Consider the following 16,377-nt stretch of genomic DNA (forward strand, 5'->3'; position numbering starts at 1 on the left):
GATGGTAAGAGCTCAGTTCATAAGAATGAGATAGCTCCACTCCCATAGATAGCGTATATATAGAACGAGATGCGCAGAAGTTGTAGATGGCGGCGTTAGTCACGGGCGGTCGTGTTAAAGCACTTCTGGAGTGAATGAAACGTAAGTTTATCCACTGAAACACTCGCGTAATTTGACCAAATCTTCACAGTTCAAACGGTTTGAGCTATGGAAAAGATATTGACCTAGTCAGAGTTGAAGTTTGGTGATTATAAATAATTAGTTCTGAGTGTTGAGGTAATTTGTTATATTTCTGATGTTTAAAAAAACAAAACCTTTAGAAATCGGGTGAAAATTGAACAATTTCTAGATTATTTATTGTACACGCACATGAACTGTGAACTGTATTGTAGAACGGCACTGACGCAAAATGGAGGACGAGTCATAATGGTTGTCCATATTGCCCGCAGCGCGCATGTCGCATCTGGTTCTACATATACTATATGTGTGAGATCTATGTCCACTCCCACTACACTGCTGCAAAGAAGCGGTGATACTTCATCTAAAATCACAGTACGCGTCGCTTTAATGATAACTACGCAGAAATGACTAAACTACATCTGCTAAGAGCTTCAATTAACAACATTGATAGGCTTTGCATGCTTGCAATGATACAAAGTTGTGAAAGGCAACATGGGACATTGTTTATTCAACACACCAATAGATGAACAAAATGTAAAAGTACGACTCAACAGTTCAGAATAAAACAGAAACAATACAATTTTAAAATGAGACACTATTTTGAGCGGTTCATTAAAGAAAGACAGGCAGACAATTTTGTGACTTTAACGTGATCCTTCCCCACTAGCCCTCAGTTAAAATATATATTTTGTATTCATCACTTGTTTGAATGTATATATAGTATGAGTGAATAAAATTATAAATAATCAAATATGAATGAAAACTGAAGAAGAAAAACAGTCATGTCCTCCAATAAACCTATAAAGTGGTAAAATCTCATTGTCTATTAGTTATTGCCTGCCATTAACAACAATAGACATCCAGGTCATATAAAATGGAAGGACTGTCTAGGAATGTTTATCTTTTAATACCATTGTCATCACTCGATGGCCAACCCATGTTGACAGGAAGGCTTGGTTGCGAGCTAGTCAAAATGAACTAAGCACAATTAGCATCGTCAATGGCAGTCAATGAGTTAAATGTGTTAGCTAAATGGTTAAGAATGATCCGATTCCTTTTGTCTAGGATTTGGCAGCTAGCTTCCATTTTTCTAGCCATTGCTGAAAAGTCAATCCTCCCTTGCGTACATCAGGGACCAGATTCTGTGCTGGTAGATCCCACCTACGAGTGAACACACGCAGAAAGACACATGACCAAGTTATCGTTTGAAAATGTCAAAACTTATTTAATCAACCAGTATTGGTTTATGACTTTGTCAAATCCATATCTGTCAACCTCTGCCGATAACTGCCCTTATAAATGATTATGATTCCCCTTACAAACCCCCCAAAAACCTTACAAACACCGTACGACTTGTACGGTGTTTGTAAGGTTTTTGGGGGGTTTGTAAGGGGAATCATAATCATTTATAAGGGCAGTTATCGGCAGAGGTTGACAGGTATGCAAATCATTGTGAAAAAAATCATTAATATGGTCAGTGTCTTCCCCCAGTTTGCAACAACCGAGAGGAGTGATCGCAAAACCTGACAGACCTCCCGAGTCGGTATGTTAATTCTCGCTTTGTGTCTCACCAGTCCGAGATGGCCGTCTGGAGCTTCTCTTCATAAGAAAGGCTTTCTGCACATTTCTGGGTAAGGTTTCTGACCCTTGGGACAATAGATTTCAACAAATTCCCATCTTCTGCCTTGACTTTGGACAGCAAGTCTTAAAACAATAAAGAACAAAAAAGATACAATGCCATTATAAGAGATTTCTTCGCGCTGATTCCAAAGTACGGATGTCAAATTTTGGTTTTGATTACCTTTGTGACTGGATGCAAGCAGGTGAGCTGCCCCCTCCTTGGATTTTTGCAGCGTGGTAGAGTGAAGTTGTTGCAGCTGACAGAGAAAACGCCACTCAAGTTGGTCACTGCACGCCTTCGTGCACAACTCCTCTGGAGCCTTAATTAAGATAAGTAAAGTCAAACAGGGTAAAACATGCATGTTTCATAAGGGTCGAGCATAGGTAGAGAGCAGCGAACACCGCATTTAGTAATCAAAACAAAGTACTGGCGGCGTTACGGTACAACAACTTTTACTTTTTGACACATTGTGAACCGCTGAGTCATTATTGTAAGGAACAGAACGCCATGCGGCGTGGAAACAAAAAGTGGGTCACACTTTGGTCAGAGGAGACGAAAGTGTGATATGCTCACCATGTAGAGAGGGAACGACATGTTCTGACACAGGCTGCTCAAGGTCGGTGACTGTAAGCGATGGATAGAAAGCCATGATGCGGGAATTCTCTGCGTTCTGAAGAAACACACGTGTCGAGAATTTGACTAAGGTGGATTCAGAATCGGGAAGATTTGTTCCCAAAGTCACAAGTTGATGGTTCACAGCAAAACACAAAATGATCATTAAATGCCAAGGCGGTTACTGTATTGTCCGGACTACAAGTCAAAATTTGTTTCATAGTTTTATCTAAGTCTCACACTGACAGCGGAGTTGTTCAAAAGTGACAGAAAATCAAGACCGTTGGACTTGGTCGTGGTATCAATATGTTGATGAACAAGTTATATTGTGTTTTTTTATGCGATAGTTATCTGAATTAATGTTATCTGCATATTTTTGGCTGGTGCGACTAATTGTCAGGTGCAATTTCTACTCTGCAAACAAAACAAAGAATATTATTTTCCTAATTTTCCTCATAGTATAGTAGTCATTTATTATTTGTTGACACAGGGTTAAGGAGAATCAATATGTCTACCAAAAATGACACATTGGTCATGGTTGATAAGGTATTGTACAGAAACACCTTTAGGATCTGAAAAACACATTTTTACCCATCGACAATCCTCCGGTCCAGAGCTTGAAGCGAAATGGTATTCATCTGTTTAACCTCATTCGAGATTGAGTTCCTAATACTGTTGGCAGCTTTAATAACATCCTCACACTGTGTCGCCACCTTGCCCTCCAGAAAGACTTGCATCTAAAACCACGAGAGCAAAATGAATCACTGATAGTGTCCTTTTTAAAACATTGTACGATCTAAATTGTGGCATCAAAAATGAGCGAGATACCTCTTTGCACATCCGGAACAATTCAGTTTTTGCTAAGGAGTTTCCCTTGATCAGACTATTTATCTGTTCTTGTCTGCGGACCTGAAAAGACAACGCAAATTGAACAATACAAAAGAGCCACATCCTAAAGTTGTGCAGCAAGTCTCACCACTAGCTTTCTGGAGTCCATAATGTTCTTCCGTTGGCTCTGGAGACCGCGGAGGACTTCCTGCTGGCTTCTGGCATGCTGGCCAAGCTGGACGAGGTGGTTTTGAAAATAATCCCTGGCTGCAGTTTTCATCACACACTGGAGCTTCAGTTCGAGAGCCGACCTAACGACATCAACCAAGAATTAAGAATAAACTTGAGTCCAACTTGATTAACGTGGTAGTGGACTTACAATGCCAACTTGTCTTCGTTGGAGTCATCGACAAAGCAAGACAGCTTCTGTTCAACCTCGGTCCTGCAATCCACAAGCTGGTTCTGAAGTTGCTGGATTCTGGTTCGAGTCAAGGATAATTCAACAAATTTCTCCTCCACCTCTTGCCATCCAGCCTACAATCATAGAGACGTACGCACTCCTTACTGAAAACATTATGGTAAAATATTGGTTGTTATGTTTGTAAGACTGACCCCCAAGAGGGCCTGAACGGACGGCAAGTCGTCATTCTCGTCCGAACAAATGTCGAGGAGATTATTGTTTTCATGACACAACCTAGAATAAAAAGAACCAATAAGAAAATCATTGAGAAATCAAAATACTTTAAGGTAAACTTTAGATTTTCCTACCGAAGATGCTTCACATCCGGAGAGCAAACATTCTCCTCCAATGCCTTCTGCTCTTGAGAAAGCCAATGTTGTAACGCAGAAGTGATGTGGCTCATAGGGTAAGCCTCTGCCAGGTTCTAAACAGACGAGTATTAATTCATTTAGTTCTTACTTTTATACAAAAATGTGTACTTTAAAACTATCTACCTCCACGGCACTCAACCAGCACTGAAACACATCATTCCTCTTCTCGTCAGGCACGCTGCGACAGGAGAAAAAATATTAACCGAGACTTAAAAAGCAGGTAAAAATATTATATTTTTGTTAAGAATAGACCATGAGTCTCCTACCGTTCACAGTCCGAATGATTCAATTCACTTTCTTGCAAAGATTGATAAAAATTAATCCTCTCCTTACACAGCTGTCTCACTTGACGCTATGAAACGGTTCAGAAAGAGAAAAAATCTATTTAGCATCAACTTTAAATGTATATTTGCTTAGATAATTACAGATCTAAGAATTTAAAAAATATATTGCAGGTTTACAATTTTTTTGGTTTATTTATATTACAAGCGAATCATTATTTGCCAAATTTGAACGTTAAGTATCTTGGCTTTGTATTGTACTGAATAAAGAATAGGCTGAACTTGATTTGCACATCATTGTGTCGTGTTTTTATTTGTTTAACACAACGTCATTGGAATTGCGGTTATCCAGTTAAGAGGTTCCTACCAGGACTTGTGGCTCCATTGATATCGGGGAGTTAAAGAGGAGTGTGTCAACATCACAATTGCTGGAAAAGCCATTCCCAAACAGCACCTCAGACTCTGCTTTCCTGCCATGTAGAAAAATAAAGCTTATTGTCTAAAAAAAGCGCAAATGAGGAATTTTGCGTGTTCGCGTGTTCACGTGGTGGCATTTCCTGAAGATTATTTCTGCCTTACTTTGCCAACACCTCCAGAGCCTGATGAAAGTCACAGAGCTCTTCAACGTCACTCGACAGCATCTTCCGATTTGACACGCAGCGCTGCTTGAAAGCCTGGAGTAGCAAATTCCTGCAATGATTGTCTTCCACCTGAGCCAATGTAGATTTGATGGATCGCTCTTTGATAGGGGGACAAAACACAAGAAATACAAGGTTAATCTTTTTTTTTGTTTCAATCCAGATCCATTTGAGTGTTTTTGTACTGACCTTGAGAGTCAAGATGCTCCTCAGTCTCACTGATCTTGGAGTCAAGATGGTCGATCTCACTCCTGAGCTGCTGGATCTCGATCTGAATCTTGCTCATCTTGGCCAAGGCATTTTGGCCTTGACGTTCTTTCACCTGAACACACACAAGAATATAATAATGAACATGAAGCCGTCATTAGGAGTGGAATTACTAAATCCTACCTCTTTGTCTTGAAGCGATTTGTACCTTTTAGATATTGTCAAGGTTAATACGTGGAACATTAACAGTTAGTTTGCTTTCTGGTTACAAAATACCATCAAGCAAGGCCTCCCTTATTTTGGTCTCACATAAAAACAAAACATTCAATAGTTTCAAAAAACATCATTCTGAAAATGTTAGAAGAAGAAAAAAGGATACCAAAGAAGATTGTCTCGCTTGAGCTTGACGGTTCTAAAAATGACAGAAAAGGTTTCAGCGAGAAATAAACATATACCAGGCTAGCAAATGATAAATAAGAAATAATAACCAAGGACTGACTTAGCCCACCCAGTGTAATTGCCAAAACAAACCCATTTGCGTTATCCAATTTGGCAAAAGACAAGCCAGGCAATCAAGTTACATTTATACGAGACAAACCTTTGTTGGAAAACGTGTCTGATGACATACTCCCAAATTGACGTTCTTTTTCCAGCACACAACCTGGAAAATGCACAAAGAGTTAGCATTGTTGTTTAAATCAGCTATGCTATGGCAACGATAATAACGTGACAAGGACACCGACGATCTGAAGTAGCTGGTCGGCGGCAGACTCTCGGAGGGCAAATTAAACTCTTCTGTCGCCCAGAGTTTCAAGTCCTTCACAAGGTGTCTGTCCGCCATTCTGAATCTGAACGAAGCAGGAATACAATTGAAACAACGAGCTAACTGTCACGATTCGCCAGCTAACTATCGAGTAGCTAGCTACTAGCTAGCATAAAATGGATGAACGAGGTGGTTTGTACTTTGTACTTACATACTGTTGTGATGAACAACCCTATATTTTCAATAAATCACATTTATTATGTTTTTCAAAGCAATCCTTTTGTAGTAATTCAAGTACGCTAAACTTTATACTTCCCGCCCGATCGCATCACTTCCGGGGTGTTGTGACGTTTTATGTCACGTGACTAAAATGTCAACATATGTGCCATTAACCCGTTAGTTGGCTAGTGACTATTTTCTAGAATGTATTGTTTTTAAAACAATACATTATTAAATATTATATTATATTAATTATATTATTATTATATAAATACAATACATTATAATAATAATATGACATTATAAACAATTCTGTCCATTCAGATAATTACAGTACAAATAATATGTAATAAACCAAAGATGCTACAAACGACAATACATTTTGAGTCAAATATATTTTATTTACCAACTACAAAGAATTAATAATGTAGTTCTGAACACAAACTCTAGTATCTTGGTAAACATAATTTTCATTATAAAGAAATAGAGGTTAAGTGAAAATGTTAAGCAATTTCATATTTCCATACATCCATTTTCAACAACACAAGGGGCGCTGGAGCGTAAATCTTACTGCTCCATCCTTAAATGATTGCCATTTATTCCTGCAACACATACAATGACGGACACCCATTTGCACTCCCATTCACATCGTCCGGCCAATGTCCCGCCACACAATTAGTGACGTGTCAGATTTCAAGTGCTATAAATAAATTAGACTTTTTTTTACAAAAATCAAAAGGTGCTCTACTTGTTTCACAACACAACAGTTTCACAATTCATGGGAAAAAAAGTAAACTTAGTACTTTTTTTAATGACAAAAGAAAGTCTTTCACAATCATCCTTTCAAAAAACGATGCAATTGCAGAGACATTGTGTTGAGAAGAGACCTTTAAGTGTGTTCAATGTCACCGAATCCTAGTGAACAGATTCAGTACCGACACCGACTCCTGAAAGAAAACAGAAACAGAAAACAAAAGTAAACAAATGATCTTGCAGATAGTACAATTGTTCACCAATATCTCAACAACCTTTGTGGATCTTGTTTTACTGAAGACATTCCAAAATCGGAGTGTCTCGTCTCCCGCTCCTGTGACAATCGCTTCACCATCTGGGGACATTGCCTGAATTTTTTCAGGGAAAAAAAAAAAAAAAAAACCTGACAACGTATCCACCGATGCCATAAATGAAATCAAATGTCAGTTAAAAAAATACCAGGTAAAGAACTCTGTAGGAGTGCCCTGTGAGTTTAGCCACTTGCGTGAGTGCTGGGTATTTCCATACTAAGATTTGGTTTTGAGAGTAGCCATGAGTGCTCACCTGTAAGCAAATAAAAAAAGGAATACACACTGAACTAAAAAACTTTTTTTATAAAAGCGAAATACAGACTACTTTGCAACGTGACCGGACATTTCGTTGACGGACAATTCGTCGCCGGACACTTTGTCGCCAGACAGTTATAATAACAGACAAACTTAGGGTTTCGTTAAGAGGGGAGAGATTTGTTTTAGTCGAAGAGGAAGATATCGTTTTAATGGCAACTGACAATAATCTCGATTTATTGGCAAAAAGTATGCACTGGTATCAATGTTCCCTCTAATTTTTTGTTTGTCTGGGCAGAAAGACAACCTCCCTGAGCACACTGAGTACCGGTGTGAGCAACATCATCATTGCTCGCTATGGGCACACACCAGTATCACACCTGCCATAACCAGGTGTATGTCTACTACACAGAAATGATTTAGTAATAATAAAATGTAATGATTAATATCTATGAATGGGCGGCCCGGCGGATGAGTGGTTCGCGCGTTGGCCTCACAGCAAAAATAAATAAATAAATAAATTAAAAAAATTGGGGATTTTATTTTGTGCGCTCCATATGATTTGCTGTGCGCATAGAAGACGAGAGTAGTGCGAAATTGCGCACGCGCGCAGCTTAGAGGGAACATTGACTGGTATAGAGTTGAAGGTTGTCAGGTGCACTATCGAACGTACCGTCGCAAAACCAGTGTATACTTTTTGCCAATAAATCGAGATTAGTGTCATTTGTCATTAAAACGATATCTTCTTCTTCTTCAACTAAAACAAATCTCTCCCCTCTTAACGAAACCCTAAGTTGGTCTGTTATTATAACTGTCTGTCGACGAAATGTCCGGTCGACGAACTGTCTGGCGACGAAGTGTCCGGCGACGTATTGTCCGTCGACGAAATGTCCGGGTACCCTTCGCAATGTCTCTACATACAAAATATTCAGGTTGTGAAAAGCCTCAATGGGAACATTTTACCTCTAGATACGAAATAAATTCCAAGTTAGGAAAGATGCAATCTAAAAAAAATTCAAACATCCCCTTATATCATATTAGGGTAGCGGCCACCGTCCGATTTGTATTTATTTTGTTACTCATCAAATTGAGATGAAATACGTGGAGTCACTTACGAGTTCATTGGTGTGCTTGGACCAAGCCAGATTGCAGACCTGTGAGCCCGTGTCCACACACTGCAGCGGCTGCGACGTCAGCGTATTCCAAAAGCGAATGCAGCGGTCGGCCGTGCCGCCTCCAGAGGCCAGCAGGCCGTGCTGATGTGGTGACCAGGCGATGGCCTTCACCGCAGCCAGGTGATTTGTGTACGCTTGGACGGGGCTCAGTGATGAGTGGTTCCATACCAGCAACTTGAGTGTAGGCACATTACGTTCAATAAGTCAACGGGAGATGAGAAATATGTGAAAGTGAGACAAACTATCCAAATTAAAAATAAAATCTCGGAAAAGCGATGGCGAACCTTGTTGTCGTTACCACCAGAAGCGAGCAGCTGATGGTCGGTGCTCCATTTTAAGCCGCAGACTTCCTGCCTGTGTCCTTGTAGCCGTCGCTCGGACTGCAGTGGAGGAGCTCGGATGTCCCTCTGAAGAATCATGCGGTCCCGGCTGCCTGAGGAGAGCTGGTCCGCATTCCAGGCTAGAGCCCCTGTGACCAGACAAAAAGATTTTGATGTACCGGAATGGCTGAATTTCAACTGCATGGCTTAATCGACTTTTTTTCTTTCTTGTGGCACCATCACAGCCATTAAATTAGCACCAAAATGTAACTGAGGCCTTAGAACACAATTTATCATTTTATTTGACTAAACATGAAAATACAATGATACCTCTACTTACGATTCTAGGTACACGGTCAATTGGTCGCCGGTCTTTTGGTCGCCCGGAAGGTTAATGATAATTACCATTTAAATCGTTGCTCAAATTCCCTAAATACAAACTGCAAATTACTATTTAGTCATACTTAATGCCCTATTAATTATTAGGCTAAAGAAAAGATCCACATTTCCCAGACTTTTATTGTTTTTTGTTGGAGAACTTGTTAAGACCCTGACTGACGTAGCTTCTTAAAGGGACAACGCATGTACATACAAACTCTTAAACACTCACATGTCGGCTCAGTGAAACTGCTCATGGCCATTGTTGGCTTTTATTGATGCGTAGACCGTGTTGTTTTACCTTGTTTGGTCGCCGGTCTTTTGGTCGTCGGTCTTTTGGTCGCCCGTTGTCGCGGTCGGGGCGACCAAAAGACGGCGACCAATCGATTGGACACGCGATTCTACATCTTCAGGTTCCAAAACCCTTTGATTTGCACATTACTGTTCCAATATCCAAAATCCCCCAAAATGTAAATACATTTAATGTATTTGTTTTTGCATGCTTGTTACTAATTTTAATGCATTAATAAATCATTTTCTTATAATTCTTAAACTATATTGGGACACTGTGCTCATTTTTATAGCGTTTAGTTGGCAGTTTTATTTTAGGGCTGTGGAATGAATTAGAATTTACATATAAAATACTGTTCTATTTACAAAAAAATCCAATCCAGTTCTGGAACCAATTCATTTTGTAAGTAGAAGATAGCACTGTATTCTAACCAACTCTGGCCGAGTGTCCTTCCAGGGTGGAGATTTTCTTTGCCCCACCGGCATCCCAGATTTGGACATAGCCCTTCTGAGTGCCCACTGCTACCAGGTTGCCCTAAACACACCATATAAAAAATCATTTCATTAACCAGACCTAACTCAACAATTATTTTTAGAGACCGTCCTGGTAAAGAATAGCACTTACCCGCTCAGACCAGCCAACTGACGTAACCGAGTCTCCCTCCACAGATAGATCACACAGCCTGGTTACCTGAGGAAATGACAATTCCAATAGATTTAGTGTTTGGCTGCCAGTGTTTGGGATTCGTGTCTAATTCATCAAAAAATGTATCATTTTAGTTTTTCGAAACATAAAAACCCAAAGTATTGACTGTAAAATAGTTTAAAGTTAGTACAGTTGTACCTCGAGATACGAGCTTAATGCGTTCCGGGACTGAGATCGTATGTCGATTTTCTCGTAACTCAAACGAACGTTTCCCCTTTAAATGAACTAAAAACAAATTAATTCGTTCCAACCCTTTAAAAAAACACCCAAAACAGGATATTGGATTGGAAAAACATTTTTATTTGTTCTAATTCGCCATCTATTAACAAAGTAACACATAACTAGTGGTTTAATACTACTAAAATGTGTTTAATATTATTAAAATTAGACGGATTTCGCGGAGGGGAGATTTTTGCACGGCAACGTGCTTGTAACATAAAATAAACCAATTTAAATGAACTTGGATTACAATGCAGAAACTCAAAAATAAATCTAATCTAACCTTACACTAAACTTAATTCTAGAATGGTTCGATTACAAAGGGAAACAAAGCATTTTTATTCGATACGTGTCTTTTAATTAGTTTCATCTTTTAGTTGCCCCTTATATTGCAGAAAATACGGTAGATTGATGTCTAGTGTCGACAATGACAGCTATTGAATTGTGTACCTGGCTAGTAGAGGCACTCCACAAGTAAACGCATGTTCCCAGGCCGACGCTGAGCACATTGAGGGATGACCAGTCCACTAAATTCAGATAAAAGTCATCCTGTAGCTCTGGTGCGTCCAGGACTTTGAAAGGAATCTTGGGAATTTTTCTGGCTGGCTTCCTTGGTGATCGCAGTAGTTTTTGACTGCAAGAAAGACAGTTAGAAATAAATGTTGTTTCAGGAAGATATGGCAGTTATAGACAAACTATTTACCTTTTGTTGCTGACAGGTGATAATGAGTATGGAGATAGATTAGTTTCGTTGGCTGGTGAGCTTCTTTTGAGCTCCAGAGTGTACTGCGAAGATCAGCAGATATGATGACACAATATTCGAGTGATCAAATTGGCAAATATGTTTTTTAGTTTGTTTTTTTTGTACCGTGAAAAGTCTCTGTTTTTGAGGGGTCAACAGCTGCAAATGGTTGTCTTCAGTTTGAGGGTCCTGGACCCTCTCTATTCCTGCACCCAAGAGCTCATTCTTGAGCAGAGCAGAATATGTCAAACCATCTGCTGAAAGAACACATCATTAGTTTGATAAAACATCAGATCAAGTTCTCAGCAATCATTTCAACAAATATGTGGTAAAAAAAATGTGATGCTAGGGCAAAGATGACATAAATTGCAAGTTTCATATTCACCTTTAACAATATCAGAAGATGGTTCCTTGGCTTTTCTGTTCTGATTTGCTGACTTCTCGTTTTCCTATTTGAAAAGCAAAAAGGATGCTCAATATAAGGAATTTGCACTGTACAGTGGTACCTCGTGATACAACATGCTCGTGTTACGACGGAAATTTCGATCGGATAATTCGCTCGCGATACAATCAAAATTTCGAGATGCGACCAAGCCAGGTGGCCATGACATGAGAGCCTGTTTATCATTGTAGCACAGTGTCTTTTTTTGCCGCATTTCTTTCGTGTATAACTTCTATATCTACAAGGACTGAACGATTTATTCAGACGAGTTTCGACCAGGAAACGCACAACGCGCATGCGCGGGAAAAAAAGAGGGCTTTCTGGGTAATGAAGTATACTCGTGCACACAACACCCATAGGCAATGGCAACCTTTCTCAGAATAAAACTTCATTACCCACAATCAATACGTGGGAAGCTCAGCTATTGCATTTCTTGTTATTCTTTCTAAGGAAAGAAGCTCCCACGATCGTTCATTAAAGACTTTCTCGTTGGCAAGTGGTCGTGCGTTATCCTATTGTGAGGACATTTGTGTGCATCATTTTGGGAATATTTTGAAGGGAATAGTACAACAGCAAACAGCCCATCGATAGCGAACGTGAGGGTGGAGGCGTGGCAAACCGCTAACCCGGAAAACGAAGGTAACAAAAGACAAAACTAGAATTCAGTTTTGTGTAAAGTTACATTAAACGTATGTTTGAGTGTGTCTGTATATATTTATCCAAGTTAATTTAAATTTGTTTGTTCGTTTACGAGTGCCGTGGATAAAGTCCCCCCAAACAGCCCCTCCCTGTGTGTCGTTGTCTCTCTCCTCCGCAAAATACGTCTAATTTTACATCTATTAAACACATTTTAACTACTATTAAACCACTTGTTATTTATTACTTGGTCAATATATGGCGAATTAGAAGAAAGAAAACATTTTTTCCAATCCAATATCCTGTTTTTGGTGTTTTTTCAGAGGGTTGGAACGAATTAATTTGTTTTCAATTCATTTCAATGGGAAACGTTCGCTCGAGTTACGAAAAGCTCGACATACGATCTCAGTCTCGGAACGGATTACGATCGTATGTCGAGGTACCACTGTATATAGGGAATGAGCGCACATTCAAAAAGCGCTGTAAAATGGCAAAAAAATAGTGAATTAGTTGCTAGGGAGAAATTCCAGATACATAACAGAACAATGCAGACTCGATACAGCCAAAGCATTTTTGACTTGGTCTACATTGTAATGATTATTCCCTGTAATTTTGTAGAACAGTACATACACTGAGCCTGTGAAAGTTGATGTCCCAGTTTGCCCCGGCTCTCGTAGGAATAAATCTGTCTCCAAGTTTGTTGGGTGACACGATTGGGGAAGCAGTGTGTTGTCCTGCTTTCTGGAATCACGAGAGAAATACACATGATGTGAAAACACTGCAGTATTTGTCAGTGAATTAAGCCCTAACTAAAATAACTCACAGTCAGGCTCGTGTTGTCATTTTGATGATTGATTTGGCGTAAGAGGCGGTATTCGTACTGTAGATCCATTTTGAAATTCAAAAGAGACCTAGAAAAGTCAGATTATTAAAAAGGTCAGAAAAATAATATCCATAATTTCTTTGAGATGGATCGCTCCATTACAAACAAATAGACATTTTTTGTGTTTTCATCAAGCATGCCACAATAGACTATTTATTAAACAACTACGAGCCGTAATGAAACCAATTCTTCAATACGTACTGGTGAAATGTGAGCGACGCCCATTTTTAAAGACGTTTTAGAAAACACGGTGAAGTAAGTCAAGTGTACGATAACATCACGAAGCGGTATATTGGCCTACTTATCGCAGCTAGTTTGTTTAATTAACCATTCGTGAAAACACATACCTTTAAATTGAAGCGTCACTCTCTAATATCGTCCACTTAACGGTGTACATTTCTCCGTAAAATCCAGATACGGAAGATCCACTGGTTACAATGCCAAGAAATGAAGAAAGCTAAACACAGTTGCATTCTGGGTTATCATCACGTGACATAAACACGGAAGTGTTTCGCTACCATTTTGAAGCATGTCATGCCCGTTTTTTGCCCATAGGTGGGGTACTACACCCACCCAGTCTCCATTTTGCGGTGACACTCTTGACCTCGTCATACTTTTACTTGAAGTTTGCTATTTAATTGTAACCTTTAGTGTCATATTTACACTTCAAATAGTAATTTGGTCGGTTTTATTTAAAATCTCCAGGTTCATACAAAGGAACAAAAACACTGGTTATTCATTCATTCATCTTTTGTGCTTATCCTCACGAGGGTCGCCTGGTTGCAATGCACATTGAAGCAAAAAAAGGCACATTCTAATACCTACAGACGATTTGGCGTGTTCAATCGGCTAGTGTGCATCTTTTTTGTATATGGTAGGAAATTGAAATACCCGAACTAAACCCACACAGGGAAAAAAAAGAACATGCAAACACCACACAGGTAGGTCAGGATTGAACCCTCGATCTCAAAACTGTGAGGCAGACATTACACGTTATCTCCTTGTCAAATTAGATTGGACATTTAGTGGCATCAATGGCGGCCAATGAGATAAATGCGATTATCTCATTATATTTGAGGGGCAAAATACCTAGTCTGCGGTCTTGTGAGACCTAGATACAAAAATTCCACAGTCCCTTTAACGGTGGCTAATAGTATGTGGATAATACATTGTAGCAAAAAGTGAGCCTATAGAAAATACCCAGAGTTCCACAAGTGTGAACACGACCCCTCCCATTGCCCCTCCGTGTCTTTCCATCCCGCTCACAGACACACCCAAGGCAACGCTGGCGCCGATCGGCAAACCCCCCGACCCCTCGTCGTCGCCCACCCAGCCCCCAAGTGACCTCCAATTATGTCATGCGAAAAAGCTGCATCCCATTGAAAAGCTCTCTTAATCAAACCCAATTAATTCAGCTATTTTCCCTTATTATCCTCTGCTAGGAACGCGTCTTCCCAATAAGACTGTTAACTCCAGCCGCGGCCGTTTCAGATCTGTCCGGGCACCGGAGTCAAATAATGGAGCGCACAATTACCCAATTAGTAATTGGGGATTGTGTTGTTCTTTATGGACACAAAGACTGTTGTGCATTGTGGCGATTGGACTTGTGCTTGTCCTATTTACATTTTAGTCAATAAGCTCTCAGTGTAATTGCCATCAACTTTACAGAATGGAAACAGTGAAAATGCATGGTAACCCGCCTTCCACCTGTTCCATACTCAACTCGAGTTCTGCACATGTGTCAAAGTGGCGGCCCGGGGGCCAAATCTGGCCCGCCGCATCATTTTGTGTGGCCCGAGAAAGTAAATCATGAGTGCCGACTTTCTGTTTTAGGATCAAATTAAAATGAAGAGCATAGATGTATATTACATTTCCTGATTTTCCCCCTTTCAAATCAATAATTATATTTTTTTAATAATTTTTTTCTGTGTTTTTAGTTTAAAAATCATTTTGTAAAATCTAAAAATATATTTAAAAAGCTAAAATAAACATTGTTTTAGCTCTATAAAAAATGAATATTCAGGGCTTTTAATCCAGTTCTTTTAATCCATTTATTAAAAAACATCTAAATATTATATCTAAAATGGTCCGGCCGACGTGAAATCAAGTTGACGTTAAAGCGGCCCGCGAACCAACCAGAGTCTGACACCCTTGACCTAGGAGGACCTAATCAAGATTTACCGTATTTTCTCACATATAAGCCGTAACAAAAAAAATGATGACTGAATCAAGGGTACGTACGGCTTATATGCGCACAAGATTTACAGCATTGCTATACTCTTTTTCACCAGTACAGGTCGACAAATTAACATCTACTATTTGTGTTTATTTTCTGTTTTGCAGTAAGAAAACAACCATGACTGGATGAATTACTAACTTCCTTATGATATTGACCCTAATAATGTGCTTTTGAATTATACAGTATCTCAAAAATACCACGTGCGATGATTTTATTTATTATTATTTTTTGATTATTTATCTGTTTGTTTGTTGTCACTTGCATTTTAGGATACTCAAAGGTCATTTCTGGTCATTTTTTTAATCATTTCCTATTAATTTTGTGGGATACTTCAAGTTCCTGCTGATTTTTGGGCATTTATGTATAAATTGTAAACGTGTGTTTATACCCTAAGCTTTAACTTTAATCTCCAGAGTTAAAAATCTAAATTTAGATACACAAACTCAAAATTTAATAACACTTTTTTCATACATATGGACTGCATCTTTGCATTATTGAGTTGGAACAATAACAAAAAATATTATCAGTGCGATATCCAGCAATTGCAAGGGAATGTTGATAAGGCCTGTCTGTGTATGATAAAATGACTCATTTTTATTGAGTGTATCACAGAAGTATGACTTTATAATTATATTTAAAGTAGCAGTAAATGTGTAGTCATGTACAGTACTATAGTGGGAATGCAAACCAGACAATAAACATGCTTTTAAACGAAACAATTTTATCAATAGAATTGTTTGCACAACCTTTCTATTGGAAATTATTTTGCGTACCCAATAAAGTGTGTGTATGCGTGACATATGGCGTCCAATAACCTCGCAGACCTTCTGCCGTTCCCCGCACGTGC

General features: G+C 39.2%; 2 protein-coding genes across 3 annotated transcripts; both read right to left on the reverse strand.

Moving 5' to 3' along the window:
• Nucleotides 1–664: 664 nt before the first annotated feature.
• On the reverse strand, nucleotides 665–6,327 carry haus5 (HAUS augmin-like complex, subunit 5). The gene is made up of 20 exons (XM_077607181.1): nucleotides 6,173–6,327; nucleotides 5,942–6,046; nucleotides 5,797–5,859; nucleotides 5,578–5,610; nucleotides 5,382–5,406; nucleotides 5,181–5,313; nucleotides 4,933–5,092; nucleotides 4,721–4,823; nucleotides 4,339–4,424; nucleotides 4,196–4,250; nucleotides 4,010–4,125; nucleotides 3,854–3,935; nucleotides 3,621–3,775; nucleotides 3,390–3,552; nucleotides 3,242–3,322; nucleotides 3,005–3,150; nucleotides 2,375–2,471; nucleotides 1,982–2,120; nucleotides 1,752–1,884; nucleotides 665–1,341 (listed from the first exon to the last, which is right to left on the reverse strand). The coding sequence occupies exons 2-20, from the start codon at nucleotides 6,037–6,039 to the stop codon at nucleotides 1,242–1,244; spliced, it is 1,968 nt and encodes a 655-aa protein (XP_077463307.1). The 5' UTR covers nucleotides 6,040–6,046; nucleotides 6,173–6,327; the 3' UTR covers nucleotides 665–1,241.
• A 233-nt stretch (nucleotides 6,328–6,560) lies between these two features.
• Nucleotides 6,561–13,780, reverse strand: LOC144078735 (fizzy-related protein homolog). 2 transcript variants are annotated; one of them, XM_077607054.1, is made up of 14 exons: nucleotides 13,639–13,780; nucleotides 13,232–13,319; nucleotides 13,039–13,149; nucleotides 11,716–11,779; nucleotides 11,457–11,584; nucleotides 11,292–11,374; nucleotides 11,039–11,222; nucleotides 10,289–10,354; nucleotides 10,096–10,198; nucleotides 8,959–9,143; nucleotides 8,615–8,848; nucleotides 7,393–7,497; nucleotides 7,209–7,301; nucleotides 6,561–7,127 (listed from the first exon to the last, which is right to left on the reverse strand). In XM_077607054.1, exons 2-14 carry the CDS (start codon nucleotides 13,298–13,300, stop codon nucleotides 7,086–7,088), a joined length of 1,467 nt encoding a protein of 488 aa, XP_077463180.1. In that variant the 5' UTR covers nucleotides 13,301–13,319; nucleotides 13,639–13,780; the 3' UTR covers nucleotides 6,561–7,085. The 2 variants fall into 2 exon arrangements, with proteins under 2 accessions (XP_077463180.1, XP_077463179.1); XM_077607053.1 differs by having other exon boundaries at nucleotides 11,457–11,587.
• Nucleotides 13,781–16,377: the final 2,597 nt, after the last annotated feature.

Source organism: Stigmatopora argus, chromosome 8 (assembly GCF_051989625.1).
Source record: "Stigmatopora argus isolate UIUO_Sarg chromosome 8, RoL_Sarg_1.0, whole genome shotgun sequence".
In the NCBI taxonomy this organism is placed as follows: Eukaryota; Metazoa; Chordata; class Actinopteri; order Syngnathiformes; family Syngnathidae; genus Stigmatopora; species Stigmatopora argus.

Excerpts from the sequence above, each read along its gene's own strand:
- LOC144078735 (XM_077607053.1), bottom strand. The coding sequence starts at position 13,300 with ATGGATCTACAGTACGAATACCGCCTCTTACGCCAAATCAATCATCAA. Across the intron at positions 10,355-11,038 it reads GGAGTGCCTCTACTAGCCAG|GTAACCAGGCTGTGTGATCT; the intron begins GTACACAATTCA and ends TCATTTCCTCAG. Across the intron at positions 9,144-10,095 it reads AGGACACTCGGCCAGAGTTG|GGGCTCTAGCCTGGAATGCG; the intron begins GTTAGAATACAG and ends GTCTGGTCACAG.
- haus5 (XM_077607181.1), bottom strand. The coding sequence starts at position 6,039 with ATGGCGGACAGACACCTTGTGAAGGACTTGAAACTCTGGGCGACAGAA. Across the intron at positions 4,251-4,338 it reads AATCATTCGGACTGTGAACG|CGTGCCTGACGAGAAGAGGA; the intron begins GTAGGAGACTCA and ends CTCCTGTCGCAG. Across the intron at positions 1,342-1,751 it reads CAGACGGCCATCTCGGACTG|GTGGGATCTACCAGCACAGA; the intron begins GTGAGACACAAA and ends GTTCACTCGTAG.